This window comes from Bidens hawaiensis, unplaced genomic scaffold (assembly GCF_021521415.1).
Source record: "Bidens hawaiensis isolate Kalapana, Puna unplaced genomic scaffold, B.hawaiensis_p1.1 tig00011150_1, whole genome shotgun sequence".
Taxonomy (NCBI): Eukaryota; Viridiplantae; Streptophyta; class Magnoliopsida; order Asterales; family Asteraceae; genus Bidens; species Bidens hawaiensis.
The window spans coordinates 513,311-534,487 of NW_027491862.1; the positions used below are offsets into that span (position 1 = coordinate 513,311).

The following is a 21,177-nucleotide window of genomic DNA, read 5'->3' on the forward strand; positions in this document are numbered from 1 at the left end:
TAAAAATAAAAGAGAAAAAATGTAATTGGTTCAAATGTCTTCTCGCACTTCTCGCGCTAAAAACCACTTCTGAAATAAACCCAATCCTATATATATATATATATATATATATATATATATATATATATATATATATATATATATATAGTGAGGTTACTGTACAATAATTGCTTAATGTACGGTAGGTACGCGAGACGCTCAAAGGCAAAAACAAAAACGCTCAAAGGCAAAAAATTCTAAAACGCTCAGCCAAAACTAAAACGTTCAAAAACGGGTTTTGTGAAAAAAATTAAAAAGTTGATCGATTAACGATCCAAAATTGTTTTTTCGGTGAACCAATGATTAATTGGATATTTATTAACGATTCCGAGATGATGGGATGTGATTTCATAGATCGATTTCGTGAATATATGGTATTCGCGTACCTATTGTACGTTTAGGTATTATTGTATCATATCTTCTCTCTCACTATATATATATATATATAAGCATTATTTGATAAACCGCACCTCGGTTTTGGTTAACTTTAGTAATTTTTAAACCCGTAATTAGTTAAAAAACCCCTTTCTATTTAAAACACAAATTCAATAATAAAATATGTTACTACTCTCGCTTAACGAATCAAACTATTTGATGTTCAAATAAAATTTCCGTAATGTATATAATTATATTTATTTATTTATCAACAATTAATATTTATTTTATTTATTTGAAAATCAAAACCTAAAATTAATAATAATAATAATTTGATTAATAATATTTTATTTTACAATAGTATTTAAAACCTGATCAAATCCCAAATCCGTCATAAGACTTTCCGTTTATTGATTAAATATTGTCGTTAACAACTAGGGACTTTTGTTTACGTATCTCGAGGAGCTTAACTTTTTCATCCTAACTTTTATCATCATCTCATTCTTATATCCTATTCTATAAGGTGAATAATTCACATCCCTCTTTTTATCATTTTATATTTTGGGGATGTTATGCGTTCACAACTTAAATAGATTAATTTTCACTAGAATTACAATTTTTTCGTAGATACGCAATTGCTCAATTAGTTTATACGTGCGAATGTGACTATGTGATTATTTTTTAGTTATGGCTGTTGGTATCTCATCCTCATTAGAATAATCATACGCCGTCGGAGTAACTCTGCCCGTTTGGGACGAGGGAAATGGCTCTTTTTATATTATTGTTATGCTAATTGTAGTAGTTCATGTTTATCGCAACGAATTGTCTTTTTCAATACTATGTATATACAAAAACCGTGATTACTTGCTCAACTTTATGTTGACAAACTATATATTGCGCACATGACGCATGTAGTTTTTTGGATGAAGCAAGTGATTGAAGCTTAGTTGATACTTTAGGTTGCATGATGAATAACGAGCAACTTTTATTTTTAAGTTTTGTTTGTAATGTTATTATTATTATTATTATTTTGAGAACAATGTTTGTTCTTTGCGTACTTGTTATATGAAATGAATAATTTAGATACTGACACGTGTAATTTCAATTAGTGTCTTTTGAGCTATGATACAATATTGTCGAACCCCGACATGTTCCGCCGTAGGTTGGGGTGTGACACTATTTTTATACAAATGTTTTTATGCAACCCAAATCATAATCGTGTAAAAATTAAAAACATAGTTTCACATCATGAAGAAAAAAAAGGTTTATTGGATTTTATTAATTCCAATTTTCACATTTTGGCCAGTAATAATCCCAACTTAAGAAATTCCCTCTGACAGTCCCAACTTGTAAACTATTTTCCTCCAACGAAACTTATCTAACTGGGGTCTAACGTCGTTAGTTTTTGGTGATGTGGCAGGTGACGTGGACGCCTACGTGTAAAAAAATAAAGCTAGCTCAAGTCTTAGGTGTCTGCTTACATGTTTACATTAATATCACATTTCGTGTGTGTCTTAAAAAAGCATCTTGAAAATCATTTAGGATTTTGTTTCAAAAACGCATCATGTGTATCAGCTGATAACTCTTTCATCTCCTTGATGGCTTCATTGTACTCAAGCACACAATAAGCCCTTACAGCTTTCTAGAAAACTCCTTTCAACCCATTACCTTTGAACTTCTTATGTCAATTCGCATAAATGTGCCTTGCACAATTTCTATGTTTAGCTTCAGGCCACACCTAAGACTTGAGCTGGGTTTATTTTTTTACACGTAGGCGTCCACGTCACCTGCCACATCACCAAAAACTAACGGCGCTAGACCCCAGTTAGATAAGGTTCGTTGGAGGAAAGTAGTTTACAAGTTAGGATTGTCAGAGGGAATATCTTAAGTTGGGATTATTACTGGCCAAAATGTGAAAGTTGGGATTAATAAAATCCAATAAACCAAAAAAAAAATAGACAATGAAACTGTTGCAAAACAATTGTTCTATCTCCAAGTATAAATGTTGTTTTACTTTCAAAAGGTTAAACATTTATAACCGTAAGATAACATTACCTGAAGCCATGGATGAAACTGAAGATGAAAACCGTGATCCGAGAAGCTTATAGCAATATCTTGCTTTTCTGGAGATCTGTTGCAATAGAAAATTGAAATATTATATAAACTATTGTGACAACTTAAAAGTATTGTAATCAACACAAACCTAAGCAAAGTTTTGGAATAATTGGATCAAGAACATGAAGTTTATGAGAACTTGATGTGCGAAAAGCTATATATAAATATTAATAACTAATTCTCGCAATTCAACATTAAGTCTTAAATTTATAAAACCAAATAAACCTAACTAAACTTTCCACAAACGTCAAGTGTACCGATCGCGTAGTAGCACAGTCTAAGGGAAGTCAGGATGTCGAACACGAAGACACATGAGAACGGCTAAGATAAGTAACCCTAATCTAAGTCCTGCCTAAATAATATATTTATTTATCTTAATTATTTAAACTAACTAAACTTAACTAATGAACTTAACGGAACTAAGGATAATAAGAAAACGAATCATCTAGGTAAGATGACCGAACGGTCGTAAGATGATACAGGTGCTAACATGTAGTTGAAACCAGGGTTCTAAAGACGGGCTAACATAGATGAGGTCAAGGCAACTGGGTCCCTACGGTCAGTTTTACCAGAAAACCCTAACGACGTCTAGATAGCTTTTAATTCGTGGTTGTTAATCTACGTACCCTAATAACTCATCACTTAGTCCATGTGTAAGTTACAGATCTCACTAAGGCTCGAGCTATTGCAAACCTTAAATAAGAGGGGTAATTCAATACTAAGGACAAAATAACTCAATTTACAAACTTAACCTAGCCGACAATGGAAAAACCGCACGTGGTCTCGCAACGACTAACCCGATAAAATAACTAGCAATATAAGCCGACACATAAAGTCTTGGTCCAAATCAAAGGTGGTGAACTCACAGACTTGAATGACTCATGAAACATTAACCCTAATGGTGACGTCGACCAAACTCAATCAACACACAAAGTATTAACCGAACGATGTAACTAACAACTACACGAAACTAATTCATGAAATAATCAATCACATGGGGCACATGCAACCTAAAACACATCTAGGGCAGCAGGTATACATGGAATAATATCACAAAATATGAACTTTACAATAGGTAAACAATCAATCACTTGTTAAGCACCCTAAACTAGTTAAATTAAACCGTTAAACATCAAACCTAGGTGATTCTAACCAATCTAGCCAATCATAATCAATGAACAGTAGAAAAGATATATAAAATCGATAAACATGTTCAAATAAATCTGATTACAAAAGGCTTGAATGATTAAAAGCCAAAAACGAACTTGAAATCGTTAAAATACTCAAACTCGAAAACCAAAGGATAAAAGATACCACCGTAATGGTCCATCTTTCGTTCATAGGGTATAAACCCTTTATATGTGTGTGTGTGTGTTTAAACACCTCATTCCTAATATAAATAGGTTAAAACAAGCCCACAAGACCTACTAGAAGACAAAATAGATGGGGTAGCTGATTCCTGAACATTCTTGGCAACCTTGGGGACATGTGGGACGCTACGGTGCGCGACTAGAAAGGCCCACTTGGTCGCGTAGCACGGGCAGGCCTTCGGGTCATCGTTTTTCGCTTATTTTACTCGTTAAAACTCTTATACGCGCATCGTCGATCCAATCCTCGGATGAACTAAATCCATCAATTTAAGACTTGTTTTCCATGCTCTTATCACCCATGATCCTACATCAAACATAAACATGTAAACATCATCGGAAACGGTTAAACAAATGCTAAAACACACCGAAAAGCTTGATAAAAACAAGTACGAAAATAAGTGTATTTCATAGCACATCAGAACTCCTCATGAATCTTTCAGTATTATTAAGAATGAAAACCATACATTAAAATTAACCCTAGACCCTCTATTTATACTAATCAAAACTTGATAAACAAGTCAACCAAATCTAATCCTACTAAAACTCAAACTCAAATAAAATAATTAAAATAACCAAACTTTTCACTTAACCCTTTCAACTTTATTTTAAGCTTGTTTTAGGATTAACTTCCAATATTCCCCCTTAATCCTGAAACCGACTCCTTAATCTTCAATATAATATCGGATCTTCACGAGCCAAATTTTCTTCTTCCTCTTCTGGTTGTCGGCACGTGCATTCATATGCAAAATGACCATACTCTCCACATCGATAACATTGAACCCATGACTTTTCTCGTCCTTCTTTTGGTTCCCTTTAGCTATTACTTGAACTTGAACCTGGTCGATTACTTGACTTGTCTCATTAATAGTTTCGGTCTTTCTCATATTCAACACCTCCATCTCGCTTCAAAGTGTTTGCAAGCGAGCTTTTGGAACACTCTCGGCTCCCAAATATCTAACCCGTAGTGCATCCCACACGTCCTTCGAATCCTTATGCTTTGATACTTGAAGAAGTACAACTTCGGGTATCGATTGATAAATAAACGCCTTCTCCATAAATTTTTTTCTCTCTTCAACTACGCCTCCCTTCACGGGATCTATGGCCTTTTGTAAACCATGAGCAGCCAAATTGTCTCCATCATAATCGACCAAGTGATGTAGTTAGTCGATGTTAATTTCGGGCATTGCAGCATCATGTTGCTCGTTTCTTTGATTGGTAAATCGCATTGCCATCATCGCCTTCTTCCATGCTTTAATCAATTTTATCGGTTCCGCTTCACACGTTTATTCCTTGATGCCCTCTTCCACAGCTTGTTTCACACAAGTATTCATCTATTTCTCACTAGTCAGCTTCGTGCCTTAATCTCTTCTTACGGATCACCCGATTTCTCACTTTGATATGTCACATATCATTTCTTCTCGAACCCGCTTTAACAACGAACTTGATTGCTTCACACAGCTGACTTCTCGCCTCGTTCTTTGATTGCTTCACATAATCGATCTCAATTTTTGATCAATCTATCAAGGATTGAGAATTTTCCTCTTCACCGGTATCACACCGCACCACCCGAATCACTCAAATAAAACACTGGTATCACACTGTACCACCCTGAATCACTCAGGTAAACTTCACACATGTCACAAGTGATCAATTTTCAAACAATCTGAGTCGCTTAGATCATTGTTCTGCAATTACCTCGCACAACCCTCCTCGATATTTGATTGTATAACACAACCAAACACAAATCGTATCACACGAATTTTAAATTTGTCGTACCTTTGTTTCACGTTACAACGCAGCTGCAAAACAACCAAAAAAAACTCCTTGATTTACGGTAACTAAAAGCTATTATATTCAACTTAAGTCCTCCAAAATAACCAATTAATAAACTATTATATTTTCTCAAACTAATCAAGAAACAAGACAAAGTTTTGCTTTCTTCTTTACTTGGATTCTTACCTCAATTTCCGTGCGTAAGACTACAATCAATTGTTTTCACTTTTAGCTATGATCGAACATGAATTATAATTAAAAATTCGAATTTCAGCAACTTTGTGACAAACCAACAGCCTTCAAACCCGTCGCAGGTTCGATGCCAACTTCTCCTTGAACATGTCAAAGGTTCGGTTTTCTTCGGTGGTGATTTCAACATGCCTTCAACCGTACGTGCTCTGATACCAATTGTTGAAATAATTGGATCAAGAACACGAAGTTTGTGAGAACTCCTCACGACTCTTTCAATATCATAAGAACGAAAAGAAAGCGACACATTACAATTAACCATAGACCCTCTATCTATACTAATCAAAACTTGATAAACAAGTAAACCAAATATAATCCTCATCAAATCCAAACGTGCCTTTCAGAATGTCCAAGTTGGTGATTGACATCAAATCCTCATCTTTCTTATTATTTAAACATCGATGCAAGCATTCAAGCCTTGAGTGAGAGAAGTGGTGCAAGTTCAATTTTGTTAATTTACCTTTGTAATTGGTCTTGTTTTCCTATATTTCTTCTTTATTTTCCTTTGTACCTTTGTTTGTACGTTGGGACTTCTCGCTTCTTGCAAGTCGTCCATTTTTTCTTTTTATAAAGTTGGCTTTAAAAAAAAGGGTAAACCAAATCTAATTTTGGGATTTTAAGATAGTTTTATCAAATGTAATGGACCAATGTCAATTGTCATGATTAGTTATAACCTAAGGATATGTGTTAACTTATGATAATTGTCTATGTGTGTGTTATTTGCTCAATATTTTTTTGTTTATTGTAATTCAAGATAAAAGCGCATGTTGTCATGGACATTAACAACATACATGTTATGACTTTGTTTTATGCCTTCACCGATTATTTCCGATTATTTCATGATATTGAACTTTTCCATGACAACCAAGCAAGAATAGTGTGTTGATGAGGCTGGATTACTCCCTTATTATTTTATCTTTTTTGTGCATCCATTCATCCAATTACCATGAAGTATTTAGCGAGTACGATCGATAGGAGACGATGACAAAGAAGAATATGGGGTAAGGGTTTGTCGAACTAATCGTCATCCAGGTTATAACAAATATATAGGGTCCATTTGAATATGCACGGTTCGGGTAATAACCCGCTTGAAAAACCAATACGAGATTTGTTTTTTTAAATGAGTGTGAAAGTGTGAGAGTGAAGGAGAGACTGTGATAAGAGTATATATTTTTTATTAGAAGTTATTAGTGCACCAGGGTGTTCTCCAGGCTACTCTGGAACTCCTCCAATCATGAACTGTCACATCACTTTTTCTCATCAACTATATCGGACTATCATGAAACCCCGTCTTTAGTGACACAACTACTTTCAAGCACTCTAGACCATTTATTTTTTTAAATAATAAGTAAATAGCACTTTTAAAACATACAAATAATCTTTCATTAAAAATATAAAATCACATAAATTCAAACTAAAAAAGAATACAAAATCATCAAATAAAAATATACATGAATATAAATTAAACTATTTCCCGCCCCTCAATTTGCGGAAGATTTAAAGTTGCAAGATGATCCCAAAAATCAAATGGTAACCATAGATGTGTATTATCATTGTTCAAGTTAGCTTGTCCTGGATAAACTGTTTTTTAACGGCTTAATATGCGTTGAGCAACGGCTCTTTCCATCAAATACACACAACTTTCATCAACAAGAAGTAGTCGTGAGCGCTACCCGTCCGGCCTACCCGAATAGACTGCGATAGTGCAACCACTCGACTATGTTAACCCGGAAGGGGGTTGCCGAACGCCCTTACCCAAAAGATGAATGCTGATTTCAGTGAGAAATAGGTCCAGGAGGCTGGGTTTGACGTGGGAAGGTGGTGTGCGTCTAATTTTATATAAAATGTAAGGAAGTAACGGGTGGGATAAAGGAATTGGGTGGTGTTGGATCATGTTATTTCATTGTATTTGTGTTCTTGACGCTTTTGGCATCTTGCTAGTTTGTGTTGATTACTTGATTACGTGAATAATAATATGTTTGTTGGTTGTTAAAAAGAAAAGTCTTAGACTGAGGGGTGTGGGGGCTTCAAAGGGGGCGCTAGAGCCCCTCCGCTCGCGCCCCCAGACGCTAATATCACACCAAATGGGCGCTAGAGGGGGCGCTACCGAGACGCAAACACCACCCGTGAGCATGGTAGCGGGAGAAGAGAGAGAGGATGTGGGGCTTTAATATGGGCGCTAGAGGGGCGCTACCCACACCAGGGGCTCCACCAGGGGCCAGGGGCTCCACCCTTATCCAGTTTCTCTCTCTGCCACACGTCATAATATTATTGGTTATTGGCTCTGCTGGAGCCCCACTAGAGCCCCAACACCCCTTAGTCTTATATCACTGCCCAATGCACAGATTACAAGTGTCACTGCACCATCCGCAACACACTGTGGTCCATGATTACTGATGGCGTGTCAGTTCCAATACTTAAAAACCGGAATTAGGGCTAAATTCATCCCCAAAATTATCATGTAAGTGACAAATTCCATCCCCTGTTAACACACTTTTGCATCTGAATCTGCTAATTGATTCCTATTAATCGATTCAATTTCACCTTTTTAGCCCAAGAAAATTCTAGGGTTTGAAAAGACTGAACACATAGCTTCAGAGGTACGTTTTTATATGTTAAAGCTTTGATCTTGGATTAATTTTTGTTGGGTATTTAGGGGTGGAGTATTGGACTAATGGGTTTGATTGATGAGGTTAAAAAGATGTTGAATTGAGGTAGTAATAATAATATTAAGTGGGAAGATGAATGATGTTGAGCTACAGCGGCTGCCGAAGCCGGAGAGTACTACTGACTCGTGTTCCGAATTCGAAAGAGGTTTAGAGGAATTAATGAGGGGGCAGTTGGATGATTGTATGTCGTTTGAGTCGTGCAGCTCTCCGCGGAATGATGACGATGATGATGAGAGTGAAGGTGGTGGTGATCTGGTTGCGAGAAGGAGAAGGCGGTCGGATCTTGAAGGTGATGACTTGGCGGAGACGTCGGCTGCGAGGAGACGGCAGTCGCGGATTTTGAGCAGGTGGGCGGCTAGACAGGCGCAGGAGATGATTACGACGATTGAGAGGAGGAACCGGGAGAATGAGTTGATGGCGCTTGCGGGTTTGCAGACGGTGTCCATGCTTGATTCTTCGTTTTTGAGGGAGTCGAGGTCTCGGTCTCCTAGTTCGAGACGACAGGGGAATGTTGAGAGACCGAGTTCTCGCGCGTCGTCGATATTGCAGATGTGGCGGGAATTGGAAGACGAGCATGTGTTGAATCGGGCCCGAGAACGGGTTAGAGAAAGACTAAGACGACAGAGTGGCGTGGACTCAAATATGTCAGAAAGCCGAGCGAGTGAGCACGAGAGTGAGACCGATTATCAAGAAAACGACGGGTCGGTTTCGGGTTTAACCCGTGAGCAGTCGCCTGATTCGGTCGAGCTTGACGCTGAACAAGAGAGCGAAAGAGTGAGGTTAATAGTTCAAGGATGGAGGGAAACCGGTGTTCCCGAGAGTGTAGGTAGCCCGGGCCCGCGGGCCGAGTGGCTCGGTGAAACCGAGCGTGAACGGGTTAGGATTGTGAGGGAGTGGGTTCAAATGACTAGCCAACAGAGGGCGGCTCGTGGTAGTCGTAGCGAAGAACAAGGTGCAACGGTTGATGGTCAAAGTCATGATAGGACAGGTGTTGACCAAGATGAAGGTCAACCCGAGCATATTAGGCGGGACATGTTGCGGTTGCGTGGGAGGCAAGCGTTACTTGACTTACTTGTTAGAGCCGAGAGGGAACGACAAAGGGAACTTCAGGGCTTAACCGAGCATCGTGCGGTTTCTGATTTCGCTCATAGAAACCGAATTCAGGTCAGTTTAGTTATACACGTTTCAAACAACCGATAAAATATCATTTTGTGTCCATCTATTGATAAAATATTATTATGTCAGTCGTTACTGAGAGGCAGATTCTTAAGAAACGAAAGACCCGTTGAGGAAGAGAGGCTTCCGTCAGTTGCAGCAAGTGAGTTAGTCCAGCTCAGACAACGCCACACTGTCTCTGGTCTCAGGTACGGGTCAAACGGGTCGGGTAAAAGGTTGAATTTTTCTTATAATTTTCATCTTTTTATGTATTTGTATATTTACGTTAATTAGGGAAGGGTTTCGGTCCAGACTAGAAACGATTGTTCGTGGCCAAGTAAGCAGTCAACCTGAAAACTCACCAAACAACAACGCAACCGATTTAAGAACGGATGAGACTCATGCAAACACTCCAACCGAGATTGTGCATGAAAATATTGATCGTAATCAAGAGCAAGTTCAAACTTTGGTTCAAGCAAACATGTATCAGGCTTCGAACCGTACGGTTAGTTTGGAAACCGCTGCAACCGTTCAAGTTACAAGTCAGCAAGCAACGGTTGATGAAGGTGAAGATTGGCAAGACCATGGTTCAGAAGATGTTGATCGTAATTGGCAAGAAAGTTCAGGGACTGAAGTAGCCAATGAAACATGGTCTGAAGGACCTTCTGAACCGCTAAGAACCCGACAAACCGTTAGAAGAACTAACAGATTTCACGCACCAGAAGATGATAACGTTTACAATATGGAATTAAGAGAGCTTTTAAGCAGGTAACTTTTGATTATTAAACTCATTAGCAATTTATTTTATTTTTTTATTTTTTTCTGATTTTTTTGTTAATAACAGGAGAAGTGTTTCTAATCTTCTTAGAAGTGGATTCCGTGAGAGTTTGGACCATTTAATTCAATCGTATGTTGAAAGGCAAAGTCACGGTCCCATTGATTGGGACCTACACCGAAACGTGCCCACCCCGACATCACCAGTGGGCGGTCAAGAACCGCATGAACCCATTGATAGACCTTCACTATCGGCACCATCGCCGCCAGTACCACCGCCACAACCGATTTGGCACCATGATATGCCTCATTCTAGTTGGTCCCGTCACAGCATCCATCGTTCTGAACTTGTAAGTCAAGTATGTGATCCTGTTTATTAAATAATAATAATAATAATAATAATAATAATAATAATAATAATAATAATAATAATAATAATAATAATAATGACGGGAATATATGGAGCAGGAGTGGGAGATGATTAATGATTTGAGGGCTGATATGACGAGGCTCCAGCAAGGCATGAGTCATATGCAGAGGATGCTTGAGGCGTGTATGGATATGCAACTTGAATTGCAACGTTCTGTTCGACAAGAAGTTTCTGCTGCTTTAAATCGGACAGGTGGCGGACAAGGTATATATTACTATTTTAGTATCTTAAACTGATATTACTAACTTATAATAATTGCTAGAGGGGTAACTGATTGATACACTTATTGGTGTATCAAATGAATCTAAAAATTTCTATTATTATTCTAATAATGTTATCTTTTTAGTAAAGTGATTTAGAGGTTTTACGAACTAAAAGTACACGTCAACGAGATTAGTTCCATTTGACCCGTAAAATGATAAATGGTCAAAATATGATGTAGGTGTTGATGCAACAACTTCTGAAGACGGGTGCAAATGGGTTCATGTCAAAAAGGGGACCTGTTGTATTTGTTGTGATAGCCAAATTGATTCGTTACTATATAGGTACCTGATTTGTGACTTGTGAGCTTTAAATTCGTGATGTTTACTTAACTTAATATTATTATGTGGTACAGATGTGGTCACATGTGCACTTGCTCAAAGTGTGCAAACGAGTTGGTTCGTGGAGGAGGGAAATGCCCCTTATGTCGGGCGCCTATAGTTGAGGTGATCCAAGCTTACTCCGTATTGTAAAAAGAAGTTACAAATCGGGCCGAGGTAGAAGAATTACCTCATCTATTGCTCACACGAAGTGTCTCGTATAGTCATATGTATAGTGTTTTTTTCTTTTCTGATAAAAGGTCTGCATTGTATAAACGAAGGACAGCTGGCACGTTTTGATCGTCGTAAATAAAATTACCAAGGAATATAATTTTGATTGTGTGTATAATTGAGGGCATCATTATCAGAGTGGTTGAGAAATTGCATCATGCTACACTAAGTGCCTGCCTTGCAAGAGTTGTCAAAATATAATTCCAGGTCATGGCTCATGTTAACCTATCTGGTCTATTATTGTTTCTGGACCATTCTACCCTTGTCAAGTCTTTTTCATTATCAACAGTCATTAAAACCAAATGCTAACATCATTAGTGAATTGTCTTTTTTTGGTGGTTATGGACCTGCTTCATTTGTTTTCTGTATAATTTCATCACTTGGTGAAAGGATATGATGGTCCAAACACATTAATGCCAAAATTTTCCATTATATTGAGCAAAACTAGTCAATTCATGACTTGATCCCGAATCCAAACCGAGTAGCATTTGCCATACAAATCGAGCATAGGGTAAAAGACGAATGGAAATGACATACAATGTGTTACAAATGAAAGAAAACTTCCTCTCGACAGGAAAAAATATTAGAAAGAAAAAAATTAAAAATCACGAGTTTTCTATATACGCTTGCCAGTTTCATACATTGCATCACTGCCATACTTTAACAACATTATATGCTCGGTTCTCTTCTTCGAATAGATATTCACGAATACCCATGTGATATCATGAATATATGAAGGGCATTTTATGAAAACCAGCTTCTTCCAGGACCATTGGATTTCATCTTCAAAACAAGCTCTTCACGTTGCGCTTCTACTTCTGCATATTTTAGGCTCATGTTGAGATATCGTTCTTGAAGTTCACTTAGCTCCCTCTCAAGTGTTGAAACCTCATTCTTATGTTCTGTGTTATTGTCTGACTTGTGAGCGGGTCCCTCAGACATGTAGCTGAAATTTTATAATAACAATAATAAATTAGCATATACATGTGAAAGAGATCAATATAAACATATATAATAAAAGAATTCTTTCACACAAACCTCTTAAGCTGTACTTTATACATTTCATTAGCCTCCAAAGCCTCGGCGAGTGCAACTTCTAATGATTGAATTCTTGAGTCAACCGTTTTAACTTCCACATCCTATGGAATAAAAAAAGTTGTGTCAGGAACTAAACAATAAAAAATAGATAACATACAATAAAAATAAATTAATGAGACCTCTGTGAGCTTCGTTTCCTCATGAACACCACTGGTACTATCTGATTCAGCTGAAATAGTCTCATGTTCAATCGATTTCAAATCTTTCTTCATGTATTCGTCTTTTTCCTCTTGGAGACGGTTTATTTTCCACTGCAGTTGACTATTTGACCGCTTCAAACGCCCGACTTCATTTTTCAATTCAGCATCTTGTGCACCCAATGCTTCTCTAGCAGTTAAATCCCCTTGAAGCCTCAAAACTTTTTCTTCCAAAACAATTTTGTTCCGTTTATGATCCTCTAATTCAATCATAGACTTCTGCATACTAGATACTTTTTCAAGTAACGAACTATTTTCTTCTTTTAACTGTTGATAATCATCAGATACCATTTGCAACGAAGCCGATAATCTTTCATTTTCAAACTTCATATCGTTTAGTGTTTTCTTAAGTGCCACAATTTCATCCTGTAACACAGGAAGTCTCTGTGATTGGACTTTAAGGCTTGAATTTTCTTCTGTCAATTGTTCGGTTTTGTATTCGCTCGATTTAATATTAACAGAAAGCTCACCGACCGTGGTTTTTAGTTTCTCTTCACTAGATCTTGTGTTCTCCAACAATTCCATTAATTTCTCATGGTTAGATACTAGCTCTTCATGGTTCTGTTTGGAAGAATCAATCTCAATCGTTAGATCTGAAATCTTTTTTTCATATTCAACCTGTATAGTATCAAGCTTCTTCTCAGATAATCCAAGTTTTTCTTCAAGTTCTGCTATTGATTTTACCATTTTATCCTTTTCGGCACGCAAAACATGCATTTCAACTACGGCTTCTGAAGCCATTTTATCCCTTTCATCATGCGTTGCTGATATTTGTGAATTCAAGTGTTCGAGTTCTTGTTTAAGGTTTTCAACTTCGACAACCTTATCTGAATACATCTGATTCAACATGTTCTCTTCATTCACACACTTCTCCATGTGTTCTTTCAATTTCACATGTAAACCATCAATTTCTGAACTAAAGACGTTTTCTTTCGATTCAATCCCGTCTATCGTTGATGATAACTTTTCTTCTAAATCTTCTGAAAATTTTGACAACTTCAAGAAACTATCTTGTGATTCCCTTAATTTGGTTTCGAGAACTGTGCACCGGTTATTTAGTTCCAATCTTTGCTGCCTTAATTCACTATTTGACTTTTGAAGCAAACTGCATTCTTCCATTAGATTTTCTGTAGTTGATTCTAGTTTAGGGTTTGCTTTCTTTAAATACTCGCATTCTTCTTGAGCTTCTAAAAACCTTTTCTGCATGTCCTGCACTTTCTGTCTCGTGTCAACTTTCATAGCTTCTAATTCATTTTCCAATTTCCCAATTTCCGCCTGTAATTTCAGAACCTGAGATTCCGAATGCTCGGCTTCTAAACGACTCGATTCCCGATCATCAGTTAAATATCTTAGCTGAGATTCTAGTCCAGCTATCCGCCCTGATAAATGTAGATTATCTTCTTCAAATTCTGCTAATTGCTTCTCTAATTCATGATTATGAGTCTCTAATTCCAGTAATTTCGTTTCAAGAATCTTGTTACTTGAAACATGGGAATCTTTTGTATCATCTAGTTGTTTTTGCACAAGTTTCAAACTTTCTTCTAATTGATTATTTACCAGTTTCAGATCAGATAACTGAGATGAATAGTTGACCAACCTGCCATCGGTTGAAAGATCCTTATTTGATTCTTTAAGCTTAAAAAGGAGATCTAGATTTTCATCAGTAAGTTCATTACAATCTCTCTCAAGTTCTTGAACCTTCTCCTTAAAAGCTTTGACTTCTTCACTGAGATCAAGAGTTTCCATTGACCGTGACTCACTTTCCTGTGACTCAGTTTCCTGCGACTCAGTTTCCTTCAGAACCGGTGCAGCAACAGCTTCCGATAATTTTGCATTTAATTTATTTATTTCTTCTTCTTTCAAGCTTAATTCTTGTCTCCATTTTGACTCATTATCGAGTAGAGTTTGACTTTTATCTTCCAGGGTCTTCTCTAGATGAAAGATTGTATCTTCCAATCTTTTTTGAGATTCTTGATATTTCTGTATTTCAACATCTAATTTCCAGCTGTCATCACCTGCTGCTGGCTGTTCTGATGATTCAAGATTCTTGATCTCCAGTTTCTGTTTCTCTATGGTTTCTTCTAGTTCTTGAAGAACAGAAACCAGCTCAAGGTTTGACTCTTGAGTTTTAGTCAACTGTACAGTCAAATTATCATTCAAATCTTTCTGAAACTTCACTTCTTCTTCAAGTTCTTTTTGGATATCTTTTTTGTTCTGAACCTGAATCTTTAAATTATCAGCATCCCGTTCTTTAACTGCCGACTCACCTAGGAGAATCTTCAAGTGTTTGACTTCATCTTTCAACCCCTTACATTCTTTTTGCAACGCAGAAAGCTCCATAGTCACATTTTCAAGATTCTTCGTTTGACTAATCGTTTCGTTTCTTGATAAATCAAGATCCACTTTTAATTTTCTAGCGTTTCTTTCCCATGATCTGGCTTCTGCACGAAGCTCTTCAGGTGTAGACGCTTCGGAATCTAGAACAAATTCAGATGAATGGAAAGTTCTTAACGGTGATGCAGGAATATGTGAACCTTTCCCAGAATCTTGTCTTTGGTTTAGAAGATTCTTTCCCGAGCGGTTTGACCTAGGAGAATCATAAACGTTGACCAAACCGGTTGACTCGGGTCGTCCAATTAGATCAACTGTGCCTTCACTTAAGTTACTAACAGAACTTTCTCTCCCGAAAGAATCATCCATGGAATCAAAACTTTGATGTGACCTCACTGTTGATGAACTTGTCGCCTGTAAAAGAAATAATAATATTAGATGACATCATAAATGCAAAAATGTAAATACTGCACATTTTCATACAAGCAATAAACCCACTCTTTTTTTGAAAGTTAGGCTTGTAAACGAACCAAACGTTAAGTGAAAAGTTCCTTAACCATTCGGCAGGAAGTTTGTTCATTTAATAAACGAACAAACATGAAAAGAATTTGTTCATTTAGTTAAACAAACGAACATGAATACATGTCTCGTTTGTTCATTTATGTCCGTGAAGATTCGTTCATTAATTTTGTATATGTCCGTCCATATACGTTCATCAGTTTGCATGTGTTTAAGTTCGTTTGTTAATATATTCATTTAATTTTTTAGGCCCATTACAATTTAGTCTAGTTTTAGTAACTTTTTAGACCTCACACATTGTTGTTAACGTTTACTTTTAATTGGCTTTAGCTCGGTTGTGTTCGTTCATCTATTATTTGTGTATGTTCATGAACCCTTCGTTTATACCTTTAACGGACGAACATACACGAACACCCTCATTTGTTGACGAACGAACACTTCGTTTTGATTGTTCGAGTTCGATCGTTTGTTCAATTAAAGTTAAATGAACAAACACGAAATTGCTATGTTCGTGTTCGTTCGGGTCATTTACAGGCTTAATTAAAGTCAGGTGAAAATGAAGAATACCCTGCTACCAAGTCCTCTTGCGTGCGATATATCAACAACACTATTGGTCGATGAAGATCCTATATTATTAACGTTTGTAACATTTGGAGCATCTGACATGCTATCTAAATCACTATATTCTGAATTAACATCTTCTGCAACAGAATTGCTGTCTTTCCATCTGTTTTCATGAAACATGCTGCATGTTACAACCAACCTTTGCTATAATTGGAACAGGAAACATTAATCTTTACAAACTTTGTTTGGAAACAAACCTCGAATTTGCCCGAGGATTTAAGCACTGAATAGCAACCTGCAAATTAATAATCCAAATTCTTCCTTCTGAGAGAGCAAATACAGGACCTCATCTAATAACAAAGGCCTACTTTTAAAAAATTACAAACTAAATGCCAGCCTATAAGCATAATACAGTAAAGTCTCTTTTAAATTAATTAACTGATAATTTTATCATGTCCCAACTTGAACCTGTTAAAAAGATCACAGCTTTCTATACATTGATATATAAGATGTTTGTATAAATCATGATCCTATTCATGTCAAAAATTAATAATTCTATAAAATTACAAACATATCTAGGAATAATTAGTAACTAATGATTCTGCTGAGGTTTTCTTCGTCTCAAAACTTAGATCTACATAGAGCTTGTTTCTAATTATTATTGCATTAAAATACTCCGGTGTCGTATTCCTAAATCTTACTATGTTGTGTAACACGAACATTTTTTATTTTTATTTTTTTAACATGAATTCAGCAAATATGATACATGAGCTGCAATCCAACGAGTTTTATGCACATTAAATTACATTCGTTGAATGAGGAATGCAGTTTATAGAACAATAATTTATTAATAAATTGATCAACACATACTTCTCTGAATTAACAAATTTTCATGGACCCAACAATATGAACTCATAGAGGTTTTTCTATTTACGTTACTCATAATAATTATATTAACAATGAACTAATGATAATGATAATGCCAATGAGGATTAGAGTATTGACTCACCTGTAAAATGGTTCCATGATCACACTTTTTAAGGGGTAGTGCAACAGGGAGAGAAGTTTCAGAGCTAAAATAATTAGACAAATTAACAGTAACCTCTCCAAGGATTCCCGATCTAGTTGATCCCTGCAAAAAAGAATGCTATTAGATATAATTATAAGTTATAAATGTGAGTTTAATAAGTGGAGATATATATAGTTGTACCTTTGAAATTAGAAGCTTATACAGGCATTGTTGAAGCTCTTTTGATGAGTCATCATGAGAGAGCCAAATGGATTCTGACAAAGTTTCTGTCCATCTACAATTTCCATTGTAAACAGATGCTTTACCTGTTTTGGTAACAGTTTTATCTGTTTCTACGGATACGAGAGATAACGTAAGCTTATCCCATCCTGTAGGTACCTGTGTATATGAATTTAACTGTAATTACCATATTCTCAAAGGCATATGTGTAATATTAAATTCTATATATAGAGCCCATGTGTAACCATATTATACACAATCAATATATGATACATAAATCACAGTTACAAAAACCGTGAAAATGAATTTTTAGCAAACAAGATGTAACGGTTACAAGTTTACAACCAGAAATGATAGCTACTTTAAATCTAACAAAGGCTAGATATTAACTGAAAATTGGTTCATATAACTGTAAAGTATCTAATAGTCCTTTGCTCAAAAGTAAAGACTTTTTGCTAAAAGGTGTAGTATTGACATAATTATTATCCTATGTGTTTATAAATCATAGTATGTACATAATCAGTACCTACAGGATGGGATAAGCTTACGTTATCTCTCGTATCCATATTATACACAATCAATATATGATACATAAATCACAGTTACAAAAACCGTGAAAATGAATTTTTAGCAAACAAGATGTAACGGTTACAAGTTTACAACCAGAAATGATAGCTACTTTAAATCTAACAAAGGCTAGATATTAACTGAAAATTGGTTCATATAACTGTAAAGTATCTAATAGTCCTTTGCTCAAAAGTAAAGACTTTTTGCTAAAAGGTGTAGTATTGACATAATTATTATCCTATGTGGTTATAAATCATAGTATGTACATAATCAGTAGCCTTTTCTTCTATGCATTTCAAAACAATATACCAAATTAGGTTTCTGTAACTAAAATTAGGAATAATTTATTGCATAACCAAACCAAATATTAAAAAAGGTTACACCAAGGCCTCCAAAATATTAGCACGGAATTAGGCACCACTAAAGCATCAATTTGCTTTTGTTCATGCCAACTCCACTAAAATATTGCCGAAAAACAGCAAAACGACAAAAATGCCCCTAACTTTAAAGCTTCTTTTTTTTCTGAACGGCAACTTTAAAGCTTCTAACACATTTCCCGAGTCTCCTTAAAGGAAAGGGAGGGAAGTATAACGACAAAAATACCCGAAACCAACTCAAATAGATTTCATCAAATCAATCCAAACCTGATTCTGTGGAGTAGATTCATGAACATTATTGTTATTTTACAACTCCAAACACGTAAAAAAGCTTTAAAATTGCCAAAAACTGCAAAATTATAAAAATGCTCCTAACTTCAAAGCTCCTAACACATTTAGAGTTGTAAATAAGTATAATGCCAAAAATACATGAAACCAACTTAAATATATATTTTGTCAATCGATATAAACTTGATTCTGTTTAGTAAGATTCAAGGGAGTTTTTGTTATTTTAAAACTATTTTAACATGTAGAACTCAAAAAAACAAAAAACTAAATCATTATTAAAAAAAAAGTGAAATATTTATTGATCATGTAAGTTACTAAATATTTAGTGTGTAATCAATACTCATAATATATTATCATCATTGAAAAGAGATTTATTTACAAAAAAACATATTTCCAAATGAAAATAAGTTTCTCTTTCCAATAATTTAGTATTCACCAATCTTAACTTGCAAGTGAATACACAGCAGAAACAAAATCATTTCACTGCAATAATCAGTCTCCAAACTTGTTATACAAATTCACAAAACTTACTAAACACTAGACGTTTTCCTGAAGCAAAAACAATCACTACAAATAGGAATAAGTAACAGTCCTCTACTTAATTAGCGTCTACGATATACAAACATATATATATATATATATATTAGAGAGAGTGAGAGTAATAAGTAATATATATACCTGAAGAGCTTGAAGACTAGAGAATTTGAAATCTAGTTTCTCGCCTGATTTGAAATCAAGTGAAGAAGAAGAAGAGGAATTGCGTTTGTGAAACCTGTTCATCATCTTATGCTTCATCATCTCCTTCATGTTTAGTTTGTTCAATTGATTGATTGCAAATGAAACCCTTGCTTTTGGTTTCACACAGTAGTTACAGAGAGAGAAGAAAAAATAAAATGGTGGAAAGTGTTGGTGCGTCTTTTTTATATTTATATTTATATTATTATTTTGTTTGTCGTTTACGTTGGATTTTTGGAACATCTGCAGTTACTGTTTTACTTTACTACCAGTAAATAAATTAAAAGATTCTTACAACAATCAAATTTATAATAAAATTTCATTATAAAAAACTCGGATTATTTTAGTTATTATCATAGAGTTAATTTCATTACCTTTTTTTAATAATAAGGGTATAACAGTAATTTTACAATTGAAAGACGTAACCACCATCCATGTTAAGGAGCACCTGTGTCACCCGTGACTGACGACTTTAGAAATGTGAGGACAAAATGTGCGATATGTATGAACCATAAGGAGCATCCGATTAATTATCAGAAGAGTAGATATAACTGTTATAGAGTGCTTTTAGCCTATGTGGAGTCCTTTGATGTCATGTCCCGTTGTGTATAAAGACGTGGCCGGACGGGTTATACGAGTAAAGAGATGATAGAGAGAACGTTTTTACTATGAGTGATTGTTTGGATATTTGATGATTTTAAGGTCCTTTTAAAAGTTACCGTTAATAACGCTGGGTTATTATATTATATATAAATTATATAATAATGTCAACTAATGTTATTTTTAAAATAATGAGTTGCTGTTCCTTACCATTTTTGTTGATCTCGTTCACATGTTGAAAATAAAAATCAAGATGGCCCCATGTCTTTAATGGTATTTATAAGATTTATATAGAAATTCAAAGGTACATTATTGAAAGAAAAAGAAAGGTTATTTATTTCAACCGAGATGTGGACACTAAAATGATTTTTTTAAAATATCAGGATATTTGTTCTTTTGATTATTTTAATGGGTTTGAGGAAATGGAAAATGGTGTGCAGATTCCGAAAGGATTCGATATATTATGCGTACCTTTTTAATAAATTATTTTACCCTTAGTTATGAATTTTTATGATCTACAACACTTATGACTCATCATTATGGTAATTATTTCCCTTAAAAGTATCCAACGGTTTTAAAGTTGTGCATTTACACTTTTTAATTAGGCCTAAAATTATTATTTTGTTTTCTTATTTATTATTTTTTTGAACGAATTTTTTTTTTTTAATTCTTGTGGTATGTCAAAGAACTATTAACCCTATTAAAAGACGGGTTTTATTAACAAAAAATGTATCTTGTTAGTTAACCAAATATTTGTTTTTCTTTTTAAAGTTTGCCATAGTAGCAGGATGTCCCTCTCAAAAACTCATAGTAATAATAATACCCTATTACCCAAGTTTGAATCCCTCTTACACTTACAGTGGTATTGCCCGCATTTCAGAGTGCACACAT

At 35.4% G+C, this 21,177-nt stretch overlaps 2 protein-coding genes across 4 annotated transcripts; one reads left to right on the plus strand and one right to left on the minus strand.

Annotated features, from left to right (window-relative positions):
- The first annotated feature begins 8,282 nt into the window (after positions 1–8,282).
- On the plus strand, positions 8,283–12,092 carry LOC143537167 (uncharacterized). 2 transcript variants are annotated; one of them, XM_077030993.1, is made up of 7 exons: positions 8,283–9,754; positions 9,836–9,954; positions 10,040–10,513; positions 10,590–10,878; positions 10,988–11,153; positions 11,392–11,494; positions 11,566–12,092. In XM_077030993.1, exons 1-7 carry the CDS (start codon positions 8,663–8,665, stop codon positions 11,681–11,683), a joined length of 2,361 nt encoding a protein of 786 aa, XP_076887108.1. In that variant the 5' UTR covers positions 8,283–8,662; the 3' UTR covers positions 11,684–12,092. The 2 variants fall into 2 exon arrangements, with proteins under 2 accessions (XP_076887108.1, XP_076887109.1); XM_077030994.1 differs by having other exon boundaries at positions 8,618–9,754; positions 10,590–10,869.
- A 130-nt stretch (positions 12,093–12,222) lies between these two features.
- Positions 12,223–19,857, minus strand: LOC143537166 (uncharacterized). 2 transcript variants are annotated; one of them, XM_077030992.1, is made up of 8 exons: positions 19,630–19,857; positions 17,681–17,878; positions 17,480–17,602; positions 16,728–16,765; positions 16,474–16,633; positions 12,979–15,801; positions 12,800–12,900; positions 12,223–12,707 (listed from the first exon to the last, which is right to left on the minus strand). In XM_077030992.1, exons 1-8 carry the CDS (start codon positions 19,756–19,758, stop codon positions 12,506–12,508), a joined length of 3,774 nt encoding a protein of 1,257 aa, XP_076887107.1. In that variant the 5' UTR covers positions 19,759–19,857; the 3' UTR covers positions 12,223–12,505. The 2 variants fall into 2 exon arrangements, with proteins under 2 accessions (XP_076887107.1, XP_076887106.1); XM_077030991.1 differs by having other exon boundaries at positions 16,474–16,651.
- Between the last annotated feature and the right edge of the window lie 1,320 nt (positions 19,858–21,177).

Excerpts from the sequence above, each read along its gene's own strand:
- LOC143537167 (XM_077030993.1), top strand. The coding sequence starts at position 8,663 with ATGAATGATGTTGAGCTACAGCGGCTGCCGAAGCCGGAGAGTACTACT. Across the intron at positions 10,879-10,987 it reads GTTCTGAACTTGTAAGTCAA|GAGTGGGAGATGATTAATGA; the intron begins GTATGTGATCCT and ends TATATGGAGCAG. Across the intron at positions 11,154-11,391 it reads TCGGACAGGTGGCGGACAAG|GTGTTGATGCAACAACTTCT; the intron begins GTATATATTACT and ends AATATGATGTAG.
- LOC143537166 (XM_077030991.1), bottom strand. The coding sequence starts at position 19,758 with ATGAAGGAGATGATGAAGCATAAGATGATGAACAGGTTTCACAAACGC. Across the intron at positions 16,766-17,479 it reads ATCATGGAACCATTTTACAG|GTTGCTATTCAGTGCTTAAA; the intron begins GTGAGTCAATAC and ends ATTAATTTGCAG. Across the intron at positions 16,652-16,727 it reads AATCCTCGGGCAAATTCGAG|CATGTTTCATGAAAACAGAT; the intron begins GTTTGTTTCCAA and ends TGTAACATGCAG.